The 24,987-nt window shown below is 36.4% G+C and overlaps 1 protein-coding gene across 4 annotated transcripts in view; it reads left to right on the top strand.

Annotated features, from left to right (window-relative positions):
* The window catches only part of SMG1 (SMG1 nonsense mediated mRNA decay associated PI3K related kinase), a 68,289-nt gene that overhangs the window by 28,918 nt on the left and 14,384 nt on the right, over positions 1-24,987 (top strand). For all 4 annotated transcript variants that reach the window (XM_040574411.1, XM_040574413.1, XM_040574412.1 and 1 more), the window contains 33 exons: positions 107-376; positions 954-1,084; positions 1,746-1,907; positions 2,339-2,457; positions 3,184-3,271; positions 3,361-3,462; positions 3,895-4,035; positions 4,341-4,540; positions 4,820-5,016; positions 5,741-5,908; positions 6,728-6,882; positions 7,933-8,078; positions 8,741-8,942; positions 11,172-11,281; positions 11,623-11,770; positions 12,125-12,284; positions 13,002-13,122; positions 13,743-13,991; positions 14,290-14,574; positions 15,578-15,722; positions 15,985-16,123; positions 16,429-16,659; positions 16,758-16,935; positions 17,744-17,905; positions 18,200-18,417; positions 18,615-18,769; positions 19,702-19,924; positions 20,770-21,016; positions 21,598-21,827; positions 22,398-22,646; positions 23,044-23,182; positions 23,271-23,380; positions 24,375-24,593. In XM_040574411.1, coding sequence (XP_040430345.1) covers positions 107-376; positions 954-1,084; positions 1,746-1,907; positions 2,339-2,457; positions 3,184-3,271; positions 3,361-3,462; positions 3,895-4,035; positions 4,341-4,540; positions 4,820-5,016; positions 5,741-5,908; positions 6,728-6,882; positions 7,933-8,078; positions 8,741-8,942; positions 11,172-11,281; positions 11,623-11,770; positions 12,125-12,284; positions 13,002-13,122; positions 13,743-13,991; positions 14,290-14,574; positions 15,578-15,722; positions 15,985-16,123; positions 16,429-16,659; positions 16,758-16,935; positions 17,744-17,905; positions 18,200-18,417; positions 18,615-18,769; positions 19,702-19,924; positions 20,770-21,016; positions 21,598-21,827; positions 22,398-22,646; positions 23,044-23,182; positions 23,271-23,380; positions 24,375-24,593 — 5,799 coding nt within the window. The remainder of the gene's footprint in view (positions 1-106; positions 377-953; positions 1,085-1,745; positions 1,908-2,338; positions 2,458-3,183; positions 3,272-3,360; positions 3,463-3,894; positions 4,036-4,340; positions 4,541-4,819; positions 5,017-5,740; positions 5,909-6,727; positions 6,883-7,932; positions 8,079-8,740; positions 8,943-11,171; positions 11,282-11,622; positions 11,771-12,124; positions 12,285-13,001; positions 13,123-13,742; positions 13,992-14,289; positions 14,575-15,577; positions 15,723-15,984; positions 16,124-16,428; positions 16,660-16,757; positions 16,936-17,743; positions 17,906-18,199; positions 18,418-18,614; positions 18,770-19,701; positions 19,925-20,769; positions 21,017-21,597; positions 21,828-22,397; positions 22,647-23,043; positions 23,183-23,270; positions 23,381-24,374; positions 24,594-24,987) is intronic.

Here is a 24,987-nt window from a genome sequence, read left to right as displayed (position 1 = left end):
ACACAGCACCATACCAGCCACTAGGAGGAAAATTAACTCTATTCTAGCTGAAACCAGGACATAATTTCAGACTAATCGGTTGTTTCTGTATTTTTATACTCCCAAGGTTGTTGCAGCAGCCCATGCTGTATATCAAGCAGTACTGAGCCTGAAGAACATTCCTGTTCTGGAGACTGCTTACAGGTTGATTCTAGGAGAAATGACCTGTGCCCTAAATAGTCTTCTCTATAGTTTACATCTTCCCGAGGCCTGTTCTGAAATCCAGCATGAGTCTTTCAAGAAGCATGTATTCAGTGTGGACAATGCAAAGTTTGTTGTTATATTTGACCTCAGTGCCCTAAGTACTATTGGAAATGCTAAAAATTCATTAATTGGGGTGAGTAAAAAATGTACAGATTGTTTTTGATACTTCTTGCGCAAACTCACTTTAATTTAAAATATATCATAATACATTTCACTAGTAGTATGTATGTATAATTAAAATGATCATATTTGTTTCCTAATAGGTTATAGAAAAAGACTTTCAGAACTAAAACCTGGAGGAAATGGACCAGGTGGTTTTTATATCTAGTTTGTGCATAATGAAAAGTAGTTTCTAGGGAAGAGTGTCTTACCAGGGTTATTCTTGGATTGATTATAATATTGTCAGAGTAATTCTACTTCGTGAAAAGCAAGACAGATAAAAGCATCTTCAGTGTGTCTGCTGGTAGTATATCAGCCACGTGAAAATATTTGTTACAGGTTATTCCAAATAAAAAGAATCTGCTTTTAACAGATTGTGATTACTTTCTTTCCCCTTTTTTAAACAGAGAAGATTACGAAATTAATGGAGTTATTGTCACAGAAAATAGCATTTTATAAATAAAATACAATGATTAACAGTATGGAAGCTACAGTTTAAAATAGATCCTAATTATTATGTTTCTGTGCTTATGTTGCGATTTTTCTTACAGATGTGGGCCCTTTCACCAACCGTGTTTGCACTACTGAGTAAAAATCTGATGATTGTTCATGGTGACATAGCAGTTCATTTTCCTGCTGTCCAGTATGCAGTACTGTATACATTATATTCGCATTGTTCCAGGTATGAAGACAAATAATTCATCAGTATTTTAAGAGGAGTAGGATGGACTTACTTGAATGGAATATATTGTTGGGGGGATAAATTTAAGAGACTGTTCCCATTAAGGTTTTGCCCAAACTAGCCTAATCAGTTTTTACTTCCATAACTTGTAGATAAATGCCAAGAAAGTGTATCCTGGCTTAAAATTTGACATTTTATTCAAAGTGGGGATTAAGAGTCTTGGGTTTGAATAGAGATAACTAAGGGAGAACTTCTTGATGAAAGTGAATAAAGAAAGATTAGTTACTATTTTGCTTACTGTGAGATCTAGGAGGGTCAATGAAAAGCAAACAACAGATTTAAACACACTTTGGACCTTGTTAATGTTGTCAAAACTAAAGGAAGTACACTAGTTCTAAAGTTACTTTGTACGTATCTCAGTTTGGGTGACTTTTCACTCTGCATTTGATATCAGCCACCTTTGAAACCAGGTTATTGGACTGCATGGACTGATATAAAACTATAGCTTTGTTCTTTTAGTCCAGGCATCAAAATACTTGAGTTTTGACATAATGTCCTTATAATGCCACATGTCTGTATAACTTCTGCAACTTTCTTTTTCTCTTATACATTTGAAGGAATTATTCATTTTGTTTTTTATATTTTTTTCTTTGCCATGCAGGCATGACCATTTCATATCCAGTAGCCTCAGTTCTTCCTCTCCCTCGCTGTTTGATGGAGCAGTTATAAGTACTGTAACCACAGCAACAAAAAAACATTTCTCAATCATACTAAACCTTTTGGGGCTACTGCTTAAGAAGGATAACCTTACTCAAGATACCAGGTAACTATCATTTTCTTATTAATCAGGAGGTGTTCTTATCAATAGAATATCTTAACTCAGAAAATAGGTCTTATTTTTGTCCATAAAGCTTAGGGTAACTTTAACCAGTGAAGTATGTATTTCGTATGAAATACAAATAACAATATCGGGGGGGGGCGGGGGGGGGGTAAAGATCTATATATTAAAAGCAGAGCCATCAAACTTTACTGAAAGGAGGATTTTGCTAATTGAACTCTTTTACAATAACTACAAACCTGTATTACCAAGATGATGTGAAATTTAAGGATGTTTTCGATGTTACAAAACCTTTTGTTTAAAAAACAAGAGCTATGCTATGATGCTGATCTGTAACCTGAAGTGTAATTTAAGTTATATTGAAAGATAGCTTTCTGTAACTGCATAGAGCGACTAATACTTTTCCTTTTTTGTAGGAAACTACTAATGACATGGGCTTTGGAAGTGGCTGTTCTGATGAAAAAATCAGAGACATATGCACCTTTATTCTCTCTCCCATCTTTCCATAAGTTTTGTAAAGGACTTTTAGCAAACAGTAAGATAGCACAAACTTGTATTTATTAACTGTCTTTTATATGGCATGATTCCATACATAAGGGACTGTGATTATATGATTAATTTTAGGGGTACCTCCGGTTTGTGTGGCACAAAAACTTACACTCTCCTTCTGTCCTTTTTCTCAAACACATCCCTACCTATTATTTAGGCAAACGATTATTTTCTTAAAATAATACTTTGTGATTGTGATGTTAATCTCCGAAACCATCAGTGACGTGCCAAATCCTGCAAGTAAGATTTTGTATTAATCAAAAGCAGTGGAATATTTCCATAACTTGTTATATTGTTCTGGATCTCAAAATAACCTGAATATAGAGAGCTTCTACCAAAAGCATTTGTTCCTATAGTAGTAGCAAGAACAATAACTTCCCAAGGCTAGGAGTTAACTAACTTGGCCTTAGTTTCTTCTTACTGAAAATATATTATGTATAATGACAGTGTATGGAGGCCATAAGGAAATTAATCTTGTCATTGGTCAGAAAAGGCCACATAAGTAACATGTAAGACAAGTGACTTTCTGTTACTAAGTATTTACCTGGTACAGTAAAACCAGTCAACTAAATCAAAATAAAAATAAAACATAAAGCCTGCGTCTATACTAGCTGTGCTGTAAAAATGTCTAGATGCTCCTCTATGACCAGAGTAATGTGTAAATTATCTAATTCAAGCCAAGTGACATTTTCCTTTTAATTCCTTAATTCAGCACTTTTGGAAGATGTGAATATTTGTCTTCAAGCATGTAGTAGCCTCCACGCCCTGTCTTCGTCTCTACCAGATGACCTTTTACAAAGGTAATGGCACAGAATTATGTATATGATTTGAATTATACTGTTAATGGAAATATTATGACCTTTTTTTTCCACCCTTTTTGGTGATGCAGATGTGTTGATGTGTGTCGTGTTCAACTAGTACATAGTGGTGCTCGTGTAAGGCAAACCTTTGGAAAACTTCTGAAGTCAATTCCTTTAGATGTGGTGTTGAGGTAAGTTGTTCAGATTAACTTCAATATAGAGAATGGTTTGGTTTCTTCCCTGAAATTTATCTGAAAAATGCCAGATGAATGTTACCATATTTTCCTAATTTAAAATCAAAAAGCATAACAATGTCTTAATGTCTCTTCTACTGTGTTACAGATTTAAGAACAGTAGATATGACAAAGTGGTTAACAAACTTGATAAACCGTGCAATGCTTCTTGCAGCAAATATGAATACTTCTAAGGTCCATGTTATTCAGAGCTTCAGCAATACTATGCCCTGCAGTCTGTCTCAAAGACCTGAACTCTTAAAGCACTTTGTCTTATCGCCAAAGAGTATACTTATTTCCAGTCATTATGTATGCATATGTATATCTTCTTTTGTATAACTTTGTGTCTGATTTATTCAATAACGAGTTGTTTTTCCCCTCTACCTGCAGTAACCGTACCCACACAGAAATACAAGAAATTTCATTGGCTATAAGAAGTCACATGAGCAAAGCTCCAAGTAACACATTCCATCCTCAGGATTTCTCTGATGTCATTAGTTTTATTTTGTATGGAAGCTCTCATCGAACTGGGTAAGAACTTCTTTTAAAACTGAAATTCATCGTTGTTGAATTGATAGTGAAGAATTCCAAACTGTATCTAGTTTAAATTTTATAACTATTTTACAAGTTATATTGCTTTACTTTCAGTTCTTTACCTTTCTCTTTAAGTATTTATAAATAGCCTCAATATACAACTTTGTAAATATTTGCATTATGTACATGGCTGCTGAAAACATTCTTGTGAGAGATTTTGATAGCAATAGATAGTTGATCTGTGTACATTACAATTTTGTTACTATATGAACTTCTGTTTATGTACCGATACTTTTTTTCAGGAAAGATAACTGGTTAGAAAGGCTGTTCTACAGCTGTCAAAGGCTAGATAAGCGAGATCAACCAACCATCCCTCGTAATCTATTGAAGACTGATGCTGTTCTTTGGCAATGGGCTGTTTGGGAGGCAGCTCAGTTTACTGTTCTTTCGAAGTTACGAACTCCTCTGGGTAGAGCCCAAGATACATTTCAAACAATTGAAGGTAATGTAAAGAATATAGCTTATTTTCATGGAATTTCTTTTTATGTAAGAGATTGTGCAGCTAAAGAACTTCATGTTCAAGGCAAGAAGCACAGTGGCTTTATTTTTTCAGTGATTATAGATTTTAGCATGTATTTGACATACCAAGTGATACAACGCCAGAATAGCAGTTGCATAAGTACTATTAATTTTTGAGAGATTTTACTTTAAGTGTGTCACAAGATAGCAATTCTAAAGTGTATTTAGTAATTTTTTTCCATGTTTTGGTAAAAATACATAGGTATTATTAGGAGCCTTGCAGCCCATACATTAAACCCAGATCAAGATGTTAGCCAGTGGACTACTGCAGACAATGATGAAGGACACAGCAGCAACCAGCTTCGGCTTGTTCTCCTTCTACAGTATCTGGAGAACTTGGAAAAACTGATGTACAATGCGTATGAAGGATGTGCCAATGCTCTCACTTCTCCACCCAAGGTTTGTCTGTCTTACAGTGATGACGTTACTTGAAACAGTCTTATTGAATGAACGGTGTTTTCAGGGTTGTCTAGGTCTTAACTGTGGAACTTTTTGGATGCTGCAGTTAAGCTTTGTTTCCTAGCATTTAATCTCATACCCTAATTAAAGGAGAAGAATAGCTTCTAATGCAAGTTTGAGACTATTAATTTGTTTGGCTTTGTAATTTTATTCTGAGAAAGCATGTGAAAACAGGACTTATTTCCGGAATATCAACTTGCATAGAGGTACAATAGTAAGCAATTCTGTAGTACCTCTAACTTGTAGGTTATCAGCAGTATAAAGAAACAATTATTTGAGACCAGATTGTCATTTGAAGTATTTATAAACAGCATACATTTTTGTGTAGTTTTAGCTGCAAAACATTCTTCACTGTTGAAATCAGTTAATTACTAGAATTCAATGTGACAGTAAAATATAATTTATAGTTAGTTCACTTCAAGATTTGTAGCTTGCTAATATGCCTGGCCAGTTGCATGCTGTGCAAGATTTCAGAATGCCTGTATTCAAAAAAATTCAAAATGCAGAACTTAATCTGTTCCTTCACCCCTCAGTTGAGAAGTCAATCGCAGCAGCAAAACCTGTTATGACTTTGTTTATAAATATTAAGTACTTAATGTAATTATTTTGATTCATACACATGAACAATATTGTAAAACTTGTTACATTTTTCCTGTTTTAAAAGGTTATCAGGACATTCTTTTATACTAATCGCCAGACATGCCAAGATTGGCTGACGCGGATTAGACTTTCCATCATGAGAGTTGGATTGCTGGCTGGCCAGCCTGCTGTGACAGTCAGACATGGTTTTGATTTACTCACAGAAATGAAAACTAATAACAGTCTATCTCAGGTACTATCTATTTCAAATTTTGTAGACTGTCATGAAAATACTCCCACTATATTATAAAAACTAAGCTGAGGTAATCAGTTATTAAGAATGTCTTACAAAACATCTGGTTTAATATTTTACACAAAAGCAACATTTTAAACTCTTGCTTCTGTACTGACAGATTTCTGTGTTTAGGTGATAATGTAGGTTGGAGTGTAGGTTGGGTGTACTGTGTGCATTTGGTCAAATACTTCACATGAATGGATGATATAGTTCATTGAATTTGAACTGAGTGGTTCCTGCTTAAGCAGAAAGTTCTGCTTGATGCTCCTGTTGTATTAGTGTGAGGAGTCCTGTGGTAGTGTCTTTGACTTGCTCCTCTGAGCAGGAGGGGAATGTATCATGAGGGAATTTTTCTGATACGAAGTAAGCAGTAGATAAGTGCAGGGGTGGGATGAGGGAATAAAGTGGTTAAGTGTTTTTAAAAAGTTGAATAGTTCCTACAGTATGTGACTTGATCTGCTTAAATACTTTAACAAAACTTGCTGTTAATCACCTTCCTGCTGCTTTATGAATTCTTGTATTTGTTTTTAAATAGCAGTAGACCCACCATACAGTGTTTGCTAACTATTGACATTCAGGCTGGGAATTCATAGCACATACTCTTCCCTGAGCATCTGTGCTTTTCCAAAAGCAGTGTGATGGATGGATACACAGAACACTTCATTATATCCCTCTATAGTGAAGTGAAGTACTACCTTACCATTTCCAAGCATTTAACCATGCATATAACTCTTACTCCATGTAAGATTTGTTAAAGGTTTTTTGTATTTGTTTTAGGGAAATGAATTGGAAGTGACCATTATGATGCTGGTAGAAGCATTATGTGAGCTTCACTGTCCTGAAGCTATTCAGGGTATAGCTGTCTGGTCTTCTGCTGTAGTTGGGAAGAGTCTTGCCTGGATCAGTTCTGTAGCTCAACAAGCAGAAGGGCGGTAAGTCTTTCTTCCAGATAATGGGATGTTACAGATTTGGACTTTCTTTCTTATGCTTAATCGTACTTCTGAATCTTTTAAATTGTGGCATGAATCGATGTTGTTGATACAGTTTCCATGTTAAAGTCACCGTGTTTTTCAGAGATATTTAATGCATTGGTTTTCAGATAGTTTATGAACATCATTTATACTCAAGTCCTGATAATTTCCATAAACTTTCTTCTTAGTTTCTTGTACATAGCAATACTATTTTTCTTTTTTTCCATTGCGAAATATTATTAATGTATATACTGCTTGTTGAACTTTCTGGCGCATGGCAAGATCTGATTATTTGACACAGTTTGCCGAGAGGGAGATGCTTTACACTTTTAGGTCTGCTTTGAAAAAGTGGCTTCAACATCTGTTAAAGTAGAATCTTTGGCTGCAAATACTAATAGGTGGGTCAGTGTTCAAGACAGTGTACACCTAAATTGTGATGTTATCTCTTTAAAGCAATGTATACTGTCTCCTGTGTGAAATGAAAAAAGGACACGTTTAATTATTTAGCTGCAATCTGCTAACAAACACACCTGAGGTTTTAGTATTTAAGTATTTTTCCTGTCTTCGTAAGCTTTCTTAAAATCTTTGTAAACTTTCTTAAAATAAACTTTCTTAAATAATGTGCAGGTTTGTAATAATACATGAGCAGTTGCTCAGAAATGTCAAATTTAAGATATGAATTGTTGTCCTAGACCCAATTTTACAATCCTCTATTAAATAATATTTAACTCACATTCATTCGGGTAGAAGGTGTGATAGTCAAATTTAACATGTGCGTCTCCTTCAGCCTGTACTTAGTTTGAAGTTGGCATTAAATCTGAATGGAAAAGCTTTTATCCTCTCTTAAAACCTGAAAATTCAACTCACAAACTAGTATTCTATGTTAATCAACCTTTCTTTTGCTGAAGGTCACACATTATTTTGGGTAAAGAAGTGCTTAAAATATACTCAGCTTACCAGAGAAGAAAACTGATACTGTAAAATGCTAACTAAACTATTAAATCACTTAAGGTTTGAAAAAGCAACTGTGGAATACCAGGAGCACCTGTGTGCCATGACAGGAGTGGATTGCTGCATAACAGGCTTTGACAAAACTGTTCTTAAGTTGGCCAATTCAAATAGTGTGAACAATGCCAGCCCAAAGCATTCCTTGAATGGTGAGTATTTATTGGTTTCTTTTGAAAAGTATGTGTGTAGAAGTAGAACATTCATCAATATAGATGTAGTAATTATAGCATTGAATTCTTAAATCTGAAGAACTGCTTCTGTCTGCAGTTAAAGTTAACTACTTAATTCCATTGAAACCAATATTATCTATACATGAGGCTTTGCAACACGGATGTCTAGCTGAATGAAATTAAAAGTAATAAGTAAAATATTTTGTATTTTTGTAGCTTAATTCCAAATTATTTAGATCATCATAACTTAAGACTTAGTACTTATGGCATAATCTTATAGCTGTGCTATTTATTAAGGGTTTTTCAAACTGAGACTTTGCTTCAGTATTCTGTTTCATCTTTGAGAAGAGAGGTTCTTTGTTCCTAATTTAGTTCTTCTGTTTTCCTGTTTTGAAACTTTTTTAGAGATATGGACAGAAGTTTTCCAAAACCTCCTTTGAAAATTTTCTGTGTGTTTAAAAAAAGCAAACAAAAAACAACGATTCTTGCTCCACTTGTATTTAACTGTTATGTAACATTAAGTAAAAGTGTATTTCTTGAGAAAAGATTTGGAAATTACATTTAAATAATAAAGTTAATTTTTGTTACATACTTTAAAATGTTAAGTACTCTCAAATATATATATTTATATTTTTCCACAGGAGAAGGTCGAAAAACTGTTCTGACTAAGCCAAGTGACTCTTCACCTGAAGTTATAAATTACTTGGGTAACAAAGCATGTGAATGTTACATTTCCATTGCTGATTGGTCTGCTGTTCAGGAATGGCAAAATATGGTCCATGAAATGAAGAAAAGCACTAGTAATACCTCAATAAATCTGAAAGCAGATTTTAACTACATAAAGTAAGAATATAATCGATTTATTCAACTGTATCTTAGATTACTGAAATACTGAAGTTTTTGTGGCTTTTAGAAGTGATGTCATTGAAATAGAGTTATGATAAGAAAAATGTATCCTTAGGAGGGACAAATATGCTTATCTGTATGGCTTGTTAATATTATGAATAGTTGCTGTGGCTTTCTGACTATTGAGGTTTTTTTATTGTTCAAGAAAAACATCTCAATTGGAAGTAAAAGTTAGCAAACTTAATTTACTTCTACTGGCAGAAGATGAATCCCTTCATACAACTTAATTTTTAAAAATCCGTGTCATGGTACAGTTTTTACAAGGTAATACTTACAATTTAGTGTAAAACTACGTACAATATTGCAATATTTCTGCAATTTCAGCTTAATGTAAACTCAAGAGTTAAAATCATGACATTCTATCTAAAAGCTTACTTTTCTATGCATAAAGAAAAAAAGTTTGTCTTTAAAAGTCTTGCACAGTTAGACTTTCCTTTCCTTCCTGAAGAGTAGTATATATACTGTGATAACATGAAAAGCTGCTTAGCTGGTTGACTGGCGGTTGACTGGACTCCCAGTTGACTGGCGGCTAGCCAATGTGACACCCATCTATAAGAAGGGCCGGAGGGCAGACCCGGGGAACTATAGGCCTGTCAGTTTGACCTCAGTGCCAGGAAAGCTCATGGAGCAGATTATCTTGAGGGTCATCACGCGGCACTTGCAGGGCAAGCAGGCGATCAGGCCCAGTCAGCATGGGTTTATGAAAGGCAGGTCCTGCTTGACGAACCTGATCTCCTTCTATGACAAAGTGACGCGCTTGGTGGATGAGGGAAGGGCTGTGGATGTGGTTTACCTTGACCTCAGTAAGGCTTTTGACACCGTTCCCCACAACATTCTCCTCAAGAAACTGGCTGCGCGGGGCTTGGACTGGCGTACGCTTCGCTGGGTTAGAAACTGGCTGGATAGCCGGGCCCAGAGAGTTGTGGTGAATGGAGTCAAATCTGGTTGGAGGCTGGTCACAAGTGGTGTCCCCCAGGGCTCGGTACTGAGGCCGGTCCTCTTTAATATCTTCATCGATGATCTGGATGAGGGCGTCCAGTGCACCCTCAGTAAGTTTGCAGATGACACCAAGCTAAGTGCGTGTGTCGATCTGCTCGAGGGCAGGAAGGCTCTGCAGGAGGATCTGGATAGGCTGGAGCGATGGGCTGAGGTCAACCGTATGAAGTTCAACAAGGCCAAGTGCCGGGTCCTGCACCTGGGGCGCAACAACCCCAAGCAGAGTTACAGGCTGGGAGATGAGTGGTTGGAAAGCTGCCTGGCCGAGAAGGACCTGGGAGTATTGGTTGATAGTCGGCTGAATATGAGCCAGCAGTGTGCTCAGGTGGCCAAGAAGGCCAACAGCATCCTGGCCTGTATAAGAAGCAGCGTGGCCAGCAGGTCTAGGGAAGTGATTGTCCCCCTGTACTCGGCTCTGGTGAGGCCGCACCTCGAGTACTGTGTTCAGTTTTGGGCCCCTCGCTACAGGAAGGACATGGATGTGCTCGAGCGAGTCCAGAGAAGGGCGACCAAGCTGGTGAGGGGTCTGGAGAACAAGTCTTACGAGGAGCGGCTGAGGGAGCTGGGCTTGTTCAGCCTGGAGAAGAGGAGGCTCAGGGGCGACCTTATCGCTCTCTACAGTTACCTTAAAGGAGGCTGTAGTGAGGTAGGGGTTGGTCTGTTCTCCCACGTGCCTGGTGACAGGACGAGGGGGAATGGGCGAAAGTTGCGACAGGGGAGTTTTAGGTTGGATGTTAGGAAGTACTTCTTTACCGAAAGGGTTATTAAGCATTGGAACGGGCTGCCCAGGGAGGTGGTGGAGTCACCATCCCTGGAGGTCTTTAAAAGACGTTTAGATGTAGAGATTAGCGATATGGTTTAGTGGAGTGCTTAGTGTTAGGTCGGAGGTTGGACTCGATCTTGAGGTCTCTTCCAACCTAGAAATCTGTGTCTGTGTCTGGAGAGGATATTCTTCCATTCATTTAGAGAGAAAATCTAACCATTTAGTACAGTATTATTGCCTTTCATTTTGCAAAACGTGGATTTTTGCTTAGAATTGGTCACTTATGCTCTGTTAAAACTTCAGGGTTTTCATTTGAGTCTTTATTTTTTGCTGTTCGAATATAAGTTATTAAGCTTCTGGAATGCAGAAAGAAACGTGAAAATAAACCTATAAACATTGAATTGCAGATCTCTGAGCAGCTTTGAGTCTGGAGAACTTGCTGAATGCACTGAACAACTAGAATTATTGCCAGGAGAAAATATCAACCTACTTGCAGGAGGATCCAAAGAAAAAATAGGTATATTACTTCGAATAAGAAATATTTTTTCACGTGTGTATGTATAAATGACAAACTGAAATTTTTGAATGCAGTTTGCTCTGTTCAGTGGACTGACCTATAACCTTTATGAATCAAGCTTCAAAATGATTGGCAATGGTAATTCTAAATGTTGTCACAAGGTTTTTTTTTAGATCTGTGTTTTCTGGAGTTAATGTGTTTTAAGTAACATGTCATCAATGAATATGAATATATACACATAAAAATAGTTTATTTCCAAAGTTCCCTGCTTTAAAAAATGCATTTTTAAACTGCAACATTTGGCAGTTCTGGTTGTTTCCAATTTTTTAATCTCTTTGTAGACATGAAGAAGCTCCTTCCTAATATGCTAAGTCCTGACCCAAGAGAACTTCAAAAAGCAGTCGAAGTACAACTTTTGAGAAGTTCAGTATGTCTGGCAACAGCTGTAAACCACATAGAACAGGAGCAAAAGTGGCAGTCAATATCTGAGTAGGTTAAAATGTGCTGTGCTATGAACGTAAGATTCTGTAAAAAGCTGTTCTGGTTTGTTAAACATAACTATTAAAAACATACGCTGCTTTGTACTTCAGCATCTATGGTATTGTTTCTAGCTTAGGCTGAGGGACATAAATTGATCTTTAACTTGGAGATTGTTAGGTCTTTGAGTTCTGCTTCTTGTCAGTTAAATAGTAGTATCATATTGTAACTTGTGCATGATTTTGCGAGCTTTCCTCATCATTCAAATTAAGATGTTGAATTTGCTTTTGTTCAGTATTTTTGGTATCATTGTTTCCTCTTAAATAGTCTAATGAAAATAACTGCTCCTGATAACTTTTATTTCAGAAATGTTATAAAGTACTTAAAGCAAACATCACGAATAGCTATTGGACCTTTAAGACTTTCCACACTCACTGTATCTCAGTCTTTACCGGTGTTGAGCACTCTTCAGTTGTACTGTTCTTCTGCTTTAGAAAACACTGTATCCAACAGGCTGACATCAGAGGTATGCCTATGTGTTTAAAACCTAAATTTGAGTAATTTTTTTTATTGAATAGTTATGTAATGAAGTTTTTGAATATGGAATGCAGAATCAGAGTCATTGAGGCTGGAAAAGACCTTCAAGATCAGCAAGTCCCACCATTAAACCATGTCCCTTTGTGCCATGTCCACATGTCTCTTAAATATCTCCAGGGATGGGGACTCTTCCACTTACCTGGGCACCTGTTTTGATGCTTGACTACCCTCTCCATGAAGAAGTTCTTCTTAATATCTAGTCTAAACCTCCCCAGCGCAACTTGGGACCCTTTCCTTTGACCCTTGTTAATCACACTGTAAAAAGATCTCATTTAGTTTTCTAAAATCCTTGGACTTTTTTCAATTTACACTTGAGTTGGACTTACTTCTATAGCTATATCATTTCTTTCAGTTGCATTTACAGTAAATGACAGCTATGTGATAAGAATGTTACGTGGTATTCAGAATAAATACATCAACCTCTTTAAAAAACAGCTAACAAAGCTTTAAAAACAAGATTAAAGTAACCTTCAAATATTAAAAGTTACTTCAATTTTTTTTACTAGTTAATGGCTACAAATGTTTGGCTACAAATACAGATGATAAAGTTTACTTTGCACTAAAATGGCCTTTGGTTTTAACAAATGAAAATGCATCTTAATAAATATTTCTTGTGACAACTATACAACCTTTATGCTTCTTTCAGGACTGTCTTATACCTCTCTTCAATGATGCTTTGAGGTCGTGCAAACAGCATGATGTAAGGCCATGGATGCATGCACTGAGGTACACAGTGTACCAGAATCAATTGATGGAAAAACTTAAAGGTATTTAAGCTCTTATTTTAGTGTTACAAAAGGTAAATGCAGAATTTGAACATAAAACTTCTGTTAGAAGCTGCATCTGTATCCTTTTGTATTATTTAGATTCCTTTTTAAATTCAAGGTTTGTGGGTGTCTTGCGTTACATCCAGGGGTTTCAATTAGTACTGTAATGCCAACACTGTTTTTAAAAAAGTTTTGCATTTATTCTTCTAATCAAGCTTTGCTTGCTCATCTCTTCATGCTTTAAATGCTTCACTTTTGAATGCCTCAATATTATCAATGAGATTTTAAAAACGGTTGTGAAAGTGATTTAAATGTGCAGTTTGTTAAAAGGTAATGGAAGGAAAATGTTGGACAGGTGTATTTCTTAATTGAAAAGACTGCTTGTAGTCAAAAGTTCTGTCCAGCAGACAGTCTGGAGGAGATAATATCAGAGGAGATAAATATTCTAGATAAAAATGAAGTAGTTGAAATTTCTTAAATAATTTTTAGGAAATAAAAAAGGGTTGAGCAAGTTTTTTTAACTGAGCCATGTACAGAATATAATTGTACCTGGGGCATAGTTTCTGTCCAATATTGTTTGTTTAATAATTTTGTTTAGAATGTCTTGCTTTCTTCTTCAGAACCAACAGTCCCAATTAAAAGTCATCTAATGGAGCTGGGCTTAACAGCAGCAAAATTTGCACGGAAGCGAGGAAATATTGCCCTAGCTACACGATTGCTTGCTCAATGCAGTGAAGTTCAGCTAGGAAAAACCACCACCGCACAGGACTTAGTCCAGCACTTTAAAAAGTTGTCTGTGCCAGGTCAGATAGATGAAAAATGGGGTCCTGAACTTGATATTGAGAAAACAAAATTGTTATACACAGCAGGTGAGTTTTTGCTAATTGTTGTAGATTCTTGAGCTTCTTGTCCTCATAACCAGGCTAATTTTCCTGACCTTGAGTAAATCATAATAGGACAGTATCATTAGGAATTGCTTTCATCCTATAACTGTTGTCTCAATCTTAGTGTCTTCAAACAATCCTTTCTTACTTTCTATTTTTGACTTTAAAAGAGACTTTTTCGCTGTAAAATATGTTGTTACAAGCTGTATCTGATTATGCTGAATTTCAGACTTGTTTGGAATTAAGTTAACACTACTGAAAATACACTTTTCATGATGTGCAGGTCAGTCAACACATGCCATGGAAATGCTGAGTTCTTGTGCCATATCATTTTGCAAATCTGCCAAGGCTGAATATGCAGTTGCTAAATCTATTCTTACGCTGGCTAAATGGATTCAAGCTGAATGGAAAGAAATCTCAGGACAGTTGAAACAAGTATATAGAGCTCGACAGCAGCAGAATCACACTGGTCTGTCTACCTTGTCTAAAAACATATATACTTTGATTGATCTCCCAGCTGTTAATACACTAGAAGAAGAATATCCCAGGATTGAAAGTGAATCTACAGGTAGAAGTGTTCTCCTACTTTCTTGTTTTTTGATAAATAGTTACTGATGGTTCCAGTGAGGGATAGCACCAGTTACATCGATAGTGAGTGATCCATCACTTATGTACTTATTTTACTAATATACATACAAACAATGTGCCTCTCTCTATAGGTAAGTATCCACAATTTAAAAAATAAAAATAAATGATACTTACTTGTAACGAGAAGAAAATATGAGATGATATCTTCTGGTATTTTTGTCATTTTGTGCTAGAAGGAGAAACTGGAATTTGTTTATAGGAGGAGGATATCAAATATTTTTATGATTGTCTCCTGTCAGATTCTACATTTGTTAAAGTTTGAATGAGAGGAGATCTTTTAGGTTAAGCATTGAAACACCTATATTTTGAAAACCCTGATAAATGTGAGAAGTATTTATCTTAGGTTTTCTCATAATCTTTAATCTACGCTTAATCTGAACTTTTTTCTTGTTCCCATCAAATGCACTCTAATTCCCAATTTTTGCCAGACTTTTCTTCAAATGTCAAGATAATTCTTTCTTTGTTTAAACGTGGATTTAGCCTATAATTCAGTACCTTTTTTCCAGGGTCAGAATTTGTAGAACTGTTATTAGATATTAAGTAGTTGGTGCTTTTTGATTTGATGCTGAAGAAGAAAATGAAATATGCAAGTAAACATACACGCTGCCTTAGGTACTTCATAGAAGTCTGCTTTCTGAAGCATAAAATTTGTTGCATTTGAAGGTCGTGAATCTATTGCTTTCTGTGAAAGAGAAAGCAATTGTAGAGCACAGGCAGTGGTTTTTAGCAAATGGAAAACTGGTGTTTTGCAGCCAGTGTCAGAACTGAAAAATAATTGTGTTTTGGAAAATTTGGCTCTTTGGGAACTAGCGTGACCAAAAAGAATTACGTACTTATAATACTTCGCTATTATTTTGTAAGTTGAGGAAATTAGAAGTATGTTTTGCATCATAAAATATGTTGTTCTGTTTGTTCTGTTACAGTAAATATTGGAGTTGGAGAACCTGACTTTATCTTGGGGCAGCTGTATCACTTGTCTTCAGTACAGGCACCTGAAGTGGCCAAGTCTTGGGCAGCCCTGGCTAGTTGGGCTTATAGATGGGGCCGTAAAGTAGTTGATAATGCCAGGTAAATTCATCCTAACATTAAATATATGCAGCATAATTGATTTTCCTTTTTAAGATAAAACCTAGCATTGTATTTATTATTACAGTTCTCTGTGGTCAGAAGACACATACGAGCAGGGAACTATTCTTATGCCCTTTCTAAAAAAATTTATTTCTGAGTTCTAGGGTGAGGATTTATCCTCAAAGAAGTTCTTTATATGCAATGTTCATGGGCTCTGCAAATATGAATATACTGGGGATCAATAATTTGTTACATGTTACAGTCAGGGAGAAGGTGTTCGTCTGCTGCCCCGGGAAAAATCTGAGGTTCAGAGCTTGCTTCCAGACAACATTACAGAGGAAGATAGAGAGAAAATCTATGGGATTCTCGGTCAGGCAGTGTGTCGTCCAGCTGGGATTCAAGTGAGTGTAAATTTTGGTTGCTTAAATGTTCAACTTTGCTGTGAAACTTATTTTTCCTCTAGTTGTCATTCGTATTAACACTTGTAAATGCTTTGTAGTTAAAATTCAGATAAATACACAAGTTCTCAAAGAAACCAGCTATTAACTAAGTGGTAACTCATCTGTTCTAAGGACTGTGGTAGAACAGTGATGTAATACAGTTGGGTGAGTTGCCCAAACAAAAAATGGATTCGCAACTAATATATGCTTGTAGAAAAGGTTGGAAGATTTAGTCAAAAATCTGTTCTCTCTTTATTTGCATTTAGGATGAAGATATGACTCTACAAATCACTGAAAATGAAGACAATGAAGAAGATGATATGGTGGATGTTATATGGCGTCTGTTATTAACAAGTTGTCCCTGGCTTTCCGATCTTGATGAAAATGCAACAGAAGGGTTAATTAAAGTGTGGAGGAAAGTTGTAGACAGAATCTTCAGTCTCTATAAGCTCTCCTGCAGTGCATATTTTACTTTCCTCAAACTCAATGCTGGTCAGGTTAGTGTCGTGCTGATGAGGAAAGTTCAGTTGCAAACATTTCTAAATGATTATGTGAACTGTATACTTAGCTTAGAGAAGTATTTCTTTCTTTCAAGGTTCCACTTGATGAAGATGATCCTAGGCTGCATTTAAGAAATACTTCTGAACAAAGCACTGATGATGTTATTGTGATGGCAACCTTAAGACTGTTGCGGCTGCTTGTAAAACATGCTGGAGAACTTAGACAGTATCTAGAGCATGGGCTAGAAACTACACCTACTGCTCCTTGGAGAGGTAGGTATATGTTACTTAGCTGTTAAATTATTTTTTCATGCCTTCACTAAATATAAGCAGGAAGTTATTCATTGCATTCTCATAAAATTTTGATTTAAACTTCAGGGAGGGAAAGCATGTTTTCTAGTAAATAACTTTATTCATGGTGCTCTTCCAGTTTCTGGCGTGCATTCTGATTGTAGAATACATAAACAGCACTGATTCTTCACCTGTCTTGAGACATTGAAAGGAGAAAGAAAGTGTAGTTTGTGAAGCATTACATAATTTTACCACTTGAAAATAATGTTGTTTTTTTCTCCCAGCTACAGTTCCAAGAAAGATATGTGGCTAAAGCCAGATGTCTCAGTAGTTGTCTGTCACTGCACTACTGGTTCAGATTGATCAGGAACTTTCCCACAGAATGTTATTGAGTCAAAGTTTAGAAGGCAGCAGAGAAGGAGGCCAACTATTGCAAAATCAGGCATTCGTTTGAAACATCCGGTTATGTTAACTTCAGGAACTACTAGTGTGACTCCCTTTTTTTTTAAAAAAAATCATAAGACATGCAATGTGTGAAATTGAATTTCTAGTGTTTGACTAAAGGATTTACAAATTTCATCTCATGTCATGCTTGTTTGAGTTGAAGAAGAAAGCAAGTAATTGTCCACATTGTGAAAGACAATTATTTAAAGCCAGGAAAAGCTTTTATTGGAAAACTAGACATTTACATTCTTTTAACGCATGAGAGGCTTTTAAAAAGCAAAAAAAAAAAAAAAAATCATTTGAAGTGTACAGAAATGATTCAGTATGTTTTTTCTCGTTTATAAAGGTATTATTCCTCAGCTCTTCTCCCGCCTCAATCACCCAGAAGTTTATGTTCGTCAGAGTATTTGCAACCTACTCTGTCGAGTGGCTCAAGATTCTCCTCATCTCATACTGTATCCTGCAATAGTGGGAACTATTTCACTTAGCAGTGAATCCCAGGCCTCAGGTAAGGAGGAAAGATCAAATGTTCAAAAATACTTTAGCCATATTGAATATACTGGATAAAGTGATATTAATTTTTTTCAGTGACTTTGATACTTTCTATCTTAAGAACTTTGGTATTTTGGGACCTCACTGAAGCCTTGTATTTTGATTTACCAGTTTGGCAAATAAGTTCTCAATTTTATCGTTAATTATTGGCCAAGTATATGATATAACATGGGGTCCTGATACTAAATGAAGTATCGCCTGATGTAAATAATATTTTAACGTCCTTTATTTCCATTTTTTTCAAATTTAGGGAACAAGCTTCCTTCTGCCATTCCTACTTTGCTAGGTAATATTCAAGGAGAAGAACTGTTGGGTGGTGAATGTGATGGAGGGAGCCCCCCAGCTTCCCAAGAAAGCAGTAAGGATGACACAAAAGTTGGATTAAATGAAGATCAAGCAATGATGCAAGATTGTTACAGCAAAATTGTTGAGAAACTCTCTGCTGCAAATCCAACAATGGTCTTGCAGGTAAATAACCCAAATGTATGTTACTTGTGCTCTTACTTCGAACCACAAAATACATACTTTGTGTAACTTGTGTAGGGCTGCTGAAAGCTTGGTGCATCTTAGGTGCTTTTTGGCTGTCATCTTTCTCAAGTTGTTCATATACAATGATAAGTCATAATACTAGTACTTAAAAGTGATTGGATTTTTATTTTATACAGGTTCAGATGCTAGTGGCTGAGCTGCGCAGAGTTACAGTTCTGTGGGATGAACTTTGGTTGGGAGTTTTACTGCAGCAGCATATGTATGTCCTCAGAAGGATTCAGCAACTGGAAGATGAAGTCAAGAGGGTCCAAAACAACAACACTCTAAGGAAGTAGGTCTTTTTTGAATAATTCAAGTAAAAATAGTAATTAAAAATTGTTGTTAGTGAAAGATACCATCAAACTGATCAAGTGTTGCTCCTAAATTTTGCTGTCCTAGCTGCTGCTTTGTAAGCTACTGACCTTATTCAAAAGCATTTTGAAGCTACATACATCTAGTACTCCAGTGAAATGAGAAGCAACAACAGAGTCTGTCTGTGAACCTGTGTTAGGATTTCATTAGTAATAATGTGTTAGAACCCAATGTGTATTGAGTTGTGGTTTGTGCTCCTATAGTTCCCCATTTCCACAGTTTTTCTTATAAGTCAGCTGAGATGAGGACAAATGTGTTGATGGGTGTGACCTCTTTGGAGTTTACAGTAAATGCACATAGTTGGAGTAAACAGAACATCATAATTTACTTTTGGTTTTCAGTGTTGAGCAGGTCTTTATCTAGGTTCTCCTGTGAATGGATTAATGGAAGAGGAAAGCCATTCACTGGATGCTTGGCTAAGCTTAAAAACACCTCTTGAATTCTACAGTCAGGTCTGACATGGAATGGGAGAACGGGGCAATCAGTCATCCTCTTTCCCTTCTTTAGGGTGGGGTACACCTTCAGGAATTAGTAGTTAAGAGCTTTTTTAATAATGGTAATCAGTTGCTTAGGATGCTTTAAACTCCCTGGGCTTCTCCTTTAGGTCTCCAGTGGTTTAAAAAAAGTAATCAAAATTTTCAGTTTGAAAAACAAAGTATGATTCAGTGTAACAGTCATTTCACGTGGAAAGAAATACTGCTTTCCATTTTAATATGCTTATTAAAGACCTCATTGTAGAGGGTTAATTTTTTGTGACATCTCAGATGTGTCTCATTTGCACTCTATTTTAATGCTCTGCTTTTGAAGTAACTTGTTTTCATGGAGCTAAGAGGATTTTTATTTTTTTAATAGAGAGGAGAAGATAGCAATCATGCGTGAAAAGCATACAGCTCTAATGAAGCCCATTGTATTTGCTTTGGAACATGTACGGAGCATCACTGCAGCTCCTGCAGAAACTCCTCATGAGAAATGGTTTCAGGATACCTATGGAGATGCAATTGAAAATGCACTAGAGAAACTTAAGAATCCTTTGAATCCTGCTAAACCTGGAAGCAGCTGGCTCCCATTTAAAGAGGTATTACATACACAGATTAAGAGTGTAATGTAGAAACTCTCCACACTATTGCTGCAGCATGTGTTTGTATCGCTCCTTAGTATTGTATTGCTATTGTCTTGGCATTTCAAAATTGCAGCCTGAAATTTTGTCTCCTCTGCAATCACCATATAGGTATGCTTCACACTGAAGCACAGTGACTTTTAACTCTATAATGAATGCTACTGATGCCTTGACTGTCTGCCTTACTGCATTTCTCTAGCCAGCGTAATTATTTTACTTTTTAAAATTCTCCATCTTCTGGCATCTGGGATCCTGTCAGAACAGAGGGCAGTGAGCTTCAGGTTTATGTGATCTTGTTTCTCTTCAGTTCCCTAATAAACTACAACAAATATGTATTTTTGGTGTCCACTTGGATATCCATAGCCAACAAGGTGTTTTTTAAAAAAAAAAAAAAAAAAAGCCTGATAAAACTTGTTTTATAAACAGACTTCTTTCGTAGTTCCTTCTGCTTTGCATAACAAGCAGGCATGCAGATATGTAAACAGGATGTTGCTGAAGGTTGCTTTCTTTGACCACAACTGAAATTCAGGAGCAAAGCTCTTGAGGAGTTTGGTTTACTGTGACTTTGGTGTTTATCACAAGGCAGGATACACTTCCTGCTTAAAGGATATTCTCTTAGATTTTGTCACCTTCATCCTAAATTATAAAGAGATTAATAGGGTGCCAGGGGTAAAAAGCAGTTTAAGAAAATCTCCATGCTCTCTGGAAGAAAAAGATCAATAAGACCAATAAGTTTTTTTTCCATTTTAGTGCTAGCTGTTAAGGTGAACCTCAACCTAAATCAAAAAATTTCTTTGTAATAGGTTATGCTAAGTTTGCAGCAAAGAGCACAGAAACGAGCTAGTTACATTTTACGGCTTGAAGAAATCAGTCCTTGGTTGGCTGCCATGATGAATACTGAAATAGCACTCCCTGGAGAAGTATCAACCAGAGACACAGTCACAATTCATAGTGTGGGCAGCACCATCACAATTCTGCCTACCAAAACCAAACCTAAAAAGCTTCTTTTCCTGGGTTCAGATGGGAAGAACTATCCTTACCTGTTCAAAGGTAAGAAATTATTTTTCTCATACAAGTTATTGTTTCTTTTTGCAAACTACACAGACTATATTAGAGTTGGAAAGATGCGTGGTTGCATCTACCTGCATAATACAGAATAAACGTTTGGTCTATCTGCTCACTCTTCACTTCGTTCTGCCTCATATATTTAAGGATTTTTGCCTTCCAAACCTGTAAGTCAGGGTTGTTCAAGATCTTTTTTTTAAGGGTTGCATCAGTATGCTTTGCCTGCACACTGATTAAAGTATCTGGACACACTTTTCCAGAAGCTTAAGGTAGCACCCAGAAGAGAATTTTTGAGACTTCATGCCTTCCCCATGAGGGAAAGACCTATTCACTGAGTCAGTTATTGTGTGTGCTGTTCACAGACAGCTGTGATAAACTGATTCAAGTATGTAAATGCTATACGTCAACGTTTTGGCTTAGGCTGAATAACTCACCCTTAATCTGCATAATTTATAAAGCTATTCATAGTCTGAAATGAAATTAGATTTCAAAAAATACTAAGTTTTAGGCATCAAGAAAGGGATTTTTTTTGCCTAGAAACTAACTTTTAAATTAAATTAACACAGGTTTGGAAGACTTGCATCTAGATGAAAGAATTATGCAATTCTTATCAATTGTGAACACAATGTTTGCTACCATTAACCGTCAAGAGACACCAAGGTTCCACGCGAGGCACTACTCTGTGACACCTCTGGGAACAAGATCTGGCTTGATCCAGTGGGTGGATGGAGCTACACCTTTGTTTGGTCTTTACAAGCGGTGGCAACAGCGGGAAGCTGCTTTACAAGCACAAAAGGTAATGGCAGTATTCTCTGACATCTAGGACAAATCAGAAGGGCAGCATTTATTCTCATTTGCTTTTGCAATTCTAAACAGCACAGTTTTAAAAGATGTGGGGTTTGTTCACAGTTAGGCAGAATGGTTCTGTGTATTTATGTCTTGGGATTTTACCAGATGTCAAAGAAATTGCATATATATACATGTGTATTATATGTATTACAGTATCTAACATAAATATACTTTTCTGTGATGGTAATTCAAGGAGAACTGTTTTTGAACAAATAGTTAAAATTGGTTTAAACTGTTTTAATTTCACATCTCATTCTCCACTCCTTTTCCATTTTCAGTGTAGTTTTTATGGTGGTCTTTCCAAAATTGACCTTGGCAAGAGTAAAGTCAGGCCAAAACATAGTGTTATCAGTATCTCGAGTTTTTTTTAACTATTGAACTTTAAAATAATTCTCTGAGCCATAAAAGTCGTTGTTAGAGGAGTTTATTTCATGTTATTCTCATGTGGAATGCTGGAAACTTCTCTGTGGTAATGTGAGCTGTGATATGTAAAGTAACATTTTTTAACCTCTGTTAGGCTCAGGATTCTTATCAGACTCCTCAGAATCCTGGAATAGTGCCTAGGCCCAGTGAACTTTACTACAGTAAAATTGGACCCGCTTTAAAGGCGGTTGGGCTTAGTCTTGATGTGTCACGTCGTGACTGGCCCTTGAATGTCATGAGGGCCGTTCTAGAAGAACTGATGGAAGCAACTCCCCCAAACCTCCTAGCTAAAGAGCTCTGGTCATCATGTACTACGCCGGATGAATGGTGGAGAGTTACACAGGTAAGTTAAAACAACTATCTGTTGCCTTTGAAAGGTTATGTTTCGAATGGGATGGGGGCAACAAAGGCCTGGGATGTGTTCAATCAATTGATGCTTCTGAGTTAGGTGAGCTAGCACTGCTGAAGTTTCAAGTAACAGGAAATGTTGGTAGGAAGTGTTGTAGTTGTACCATCTGGAATAAAAAGTGGGTGTATACCTGATAGCTCTACAGTATTAAACTAGGTTTATCAGCCTAAGAAATGAAAACTCTTGTAAGATAGCATCAAATAGAAAACAGCTTGGAAAAAGTTGGTTTTGATTTGTCTTACATTTAAAATAATGTTTTAAGATGGTAGTCAGTCCAGTGTGTTGGCAGAGGATTCCCACAAATAATTTTTTCCTGAAACTCTCTTTAAAGTCGTATGCAAGATCCACTGCAGTTATGTCCATGGTTGGCTACATCATTGGTCTTGGAGACAGACATCTGGATAATGTTCTTATAGATATGACTACAGGAGAAGTTGTCCACATAGATTATAATGTTTGCTTTGAAAAAGGTAACTTAAAAAAATGCCTTATGTTATTCTAATAAAAGGTTTCCTTTCTTGTTAGTTAAAAGAAGCAACTTAAAATTTTATCTTAAAGGGAAAAGCCTTAGGGTACCAGAGAAGGTTCCGTTCCGGATGACACACAATATTGAAACAGCACTTGGAGTGACAGGAGTAGAAGGGGTTTTCAGGCTTTCTTGTGAACAGGTAAGCTCAAAAATTTGCAAAAAACAAAACAAAAAACAAACAAAAAAAAGGGCTATCACTTGCAAATATTGTCTTAGATACCTTTATATATCAACAGCAGAATGCTTAATAGAAGCCTTGACATTCAGGTTGATTTACCCTTCTGGAATATATACTTGATGAAAGCACATATTTGGCCAAGTATAAGTCATTTGATTAAGATGAACTTAGAAGAAAACGTAATGGCCCAAAACTAGACTGTTCACTCTATATTCTTTTATGTAAGTTGAGTGAATTACTACTACTAAGTAGCTAAAATTATTGGTAAGTTTCTGATGATATTCAGGTTTACTAAAAGAATTCAGACGGAATGTAATTTAAGAAAATACTGATTCATGCCGCATAAAGGGAGTATTTTTCTGAGCTCTAATATCAAGTCTTAACAAGTGCATTCCAGGGCTTTCTTTTTTCCCTAAAGGTGTTTTCAGTCTTGGTAATATCTTTCTTATTCTTTTCTCGTCCATGCTAAGTAGATAAGGTGGCTTTTCATAAGGATTGTAGCTGTGACAATTTTCTATTTTGTGGCTTAGCCTTATAGATGTGCTTTTAAAAAAAGGTAGTGGGGGGAGGACAGAGGGGATGTGACATGAGCATTTTTTATCTTTTTACTGTTTGACACCAAACGAATAAAGATTAAATGCCTTGAAGTTTTTCAGGACTCTTTTATAAATGTGACAGAAGGTTGTTCCTTTTTTTTAAAGCTCTGAACAAAAGAGTCTTTTTCAAGTGGCTGTTGCTAGAGTTTGTGTGGGAGGCTAGAATGCAAACTTTAGTGATGTTAGTACAGGTTAGCTGTGTTTGTATGTACTGTGGTGCTTTCCGTGTGTTTGAGGTGTTTAGGAATAATTGATGAATTTCTGTACCTATTCAAACATGATACTTTAAATGCAAAATTCCACTCATCTGCAAGGATAACTCCAGATCAAAATGAGCCTGTTTAAAATACATGATACAGGTCCTTCATATCATGCGGCGTGGGAGAGAGACTTTGCTTACGTTGCTTGAAGCTTTTGTTTATGATCCTCTGGTGGACTGGACAGCAGGAGGTGAAGCAGGATTTGCAGGAGCTGTCTATGGTGGTGGTGGCCAGCAGGCTGAAAACAAACAAAGCAAAAGAGAAATGGAAAGAGATATTACACGTAGTCTCTTCTCTTCAAGAGTGGCTGAGATAAAGGTGAATTCATTACAGTGCTTTTCCATTATATAACTGAAGTAGCCCATGTGCTCACACTTGGTTTATTTGCATTTGAGGGTGGTGGAACAGGTGGTCATTTGTTGGAAGTAGTTGACAAAATTTGTCGAGCTAAACAGCATTTGTTTTTTAGGGAGGTGCTTATACGGAACTTGACAGTGTTTAGTTTTCACTTTTGTGTGCTTAACTATAAAACGTGTTTTTTAATGTTTGGCCTGAGGCTAGGGGTATAAAAAATAGATGCTTGGAGAGAGCCATCTAAATAATTTCCCTTAAGCTTTAGACCTGTGGCACTGGAGGTAATCCTAGATGAACTACATCACTGAAGTTAAGTGCTGTCATACATTTTCTCTTACTGTTTGAATTAAGTGCAGTT

This window comes from Cygnus olor, chromosome 15 (genome assembly GCF_009769625.2).
Source record: "Cygnus olor isolate bCygOlo1 chromosome 15, bCygOlo1.pri.v2, whole genome shotgun sequence".
NCBI classification, from domain to species: Eukaryota; Metazoa; Chordata; class Aves; order Anseriformes; family Anatidae; genus Cygnus; species Cygnus olor.
This window is presented reverse-complemented; position numbering and strand designations above follow the sequence as displayed.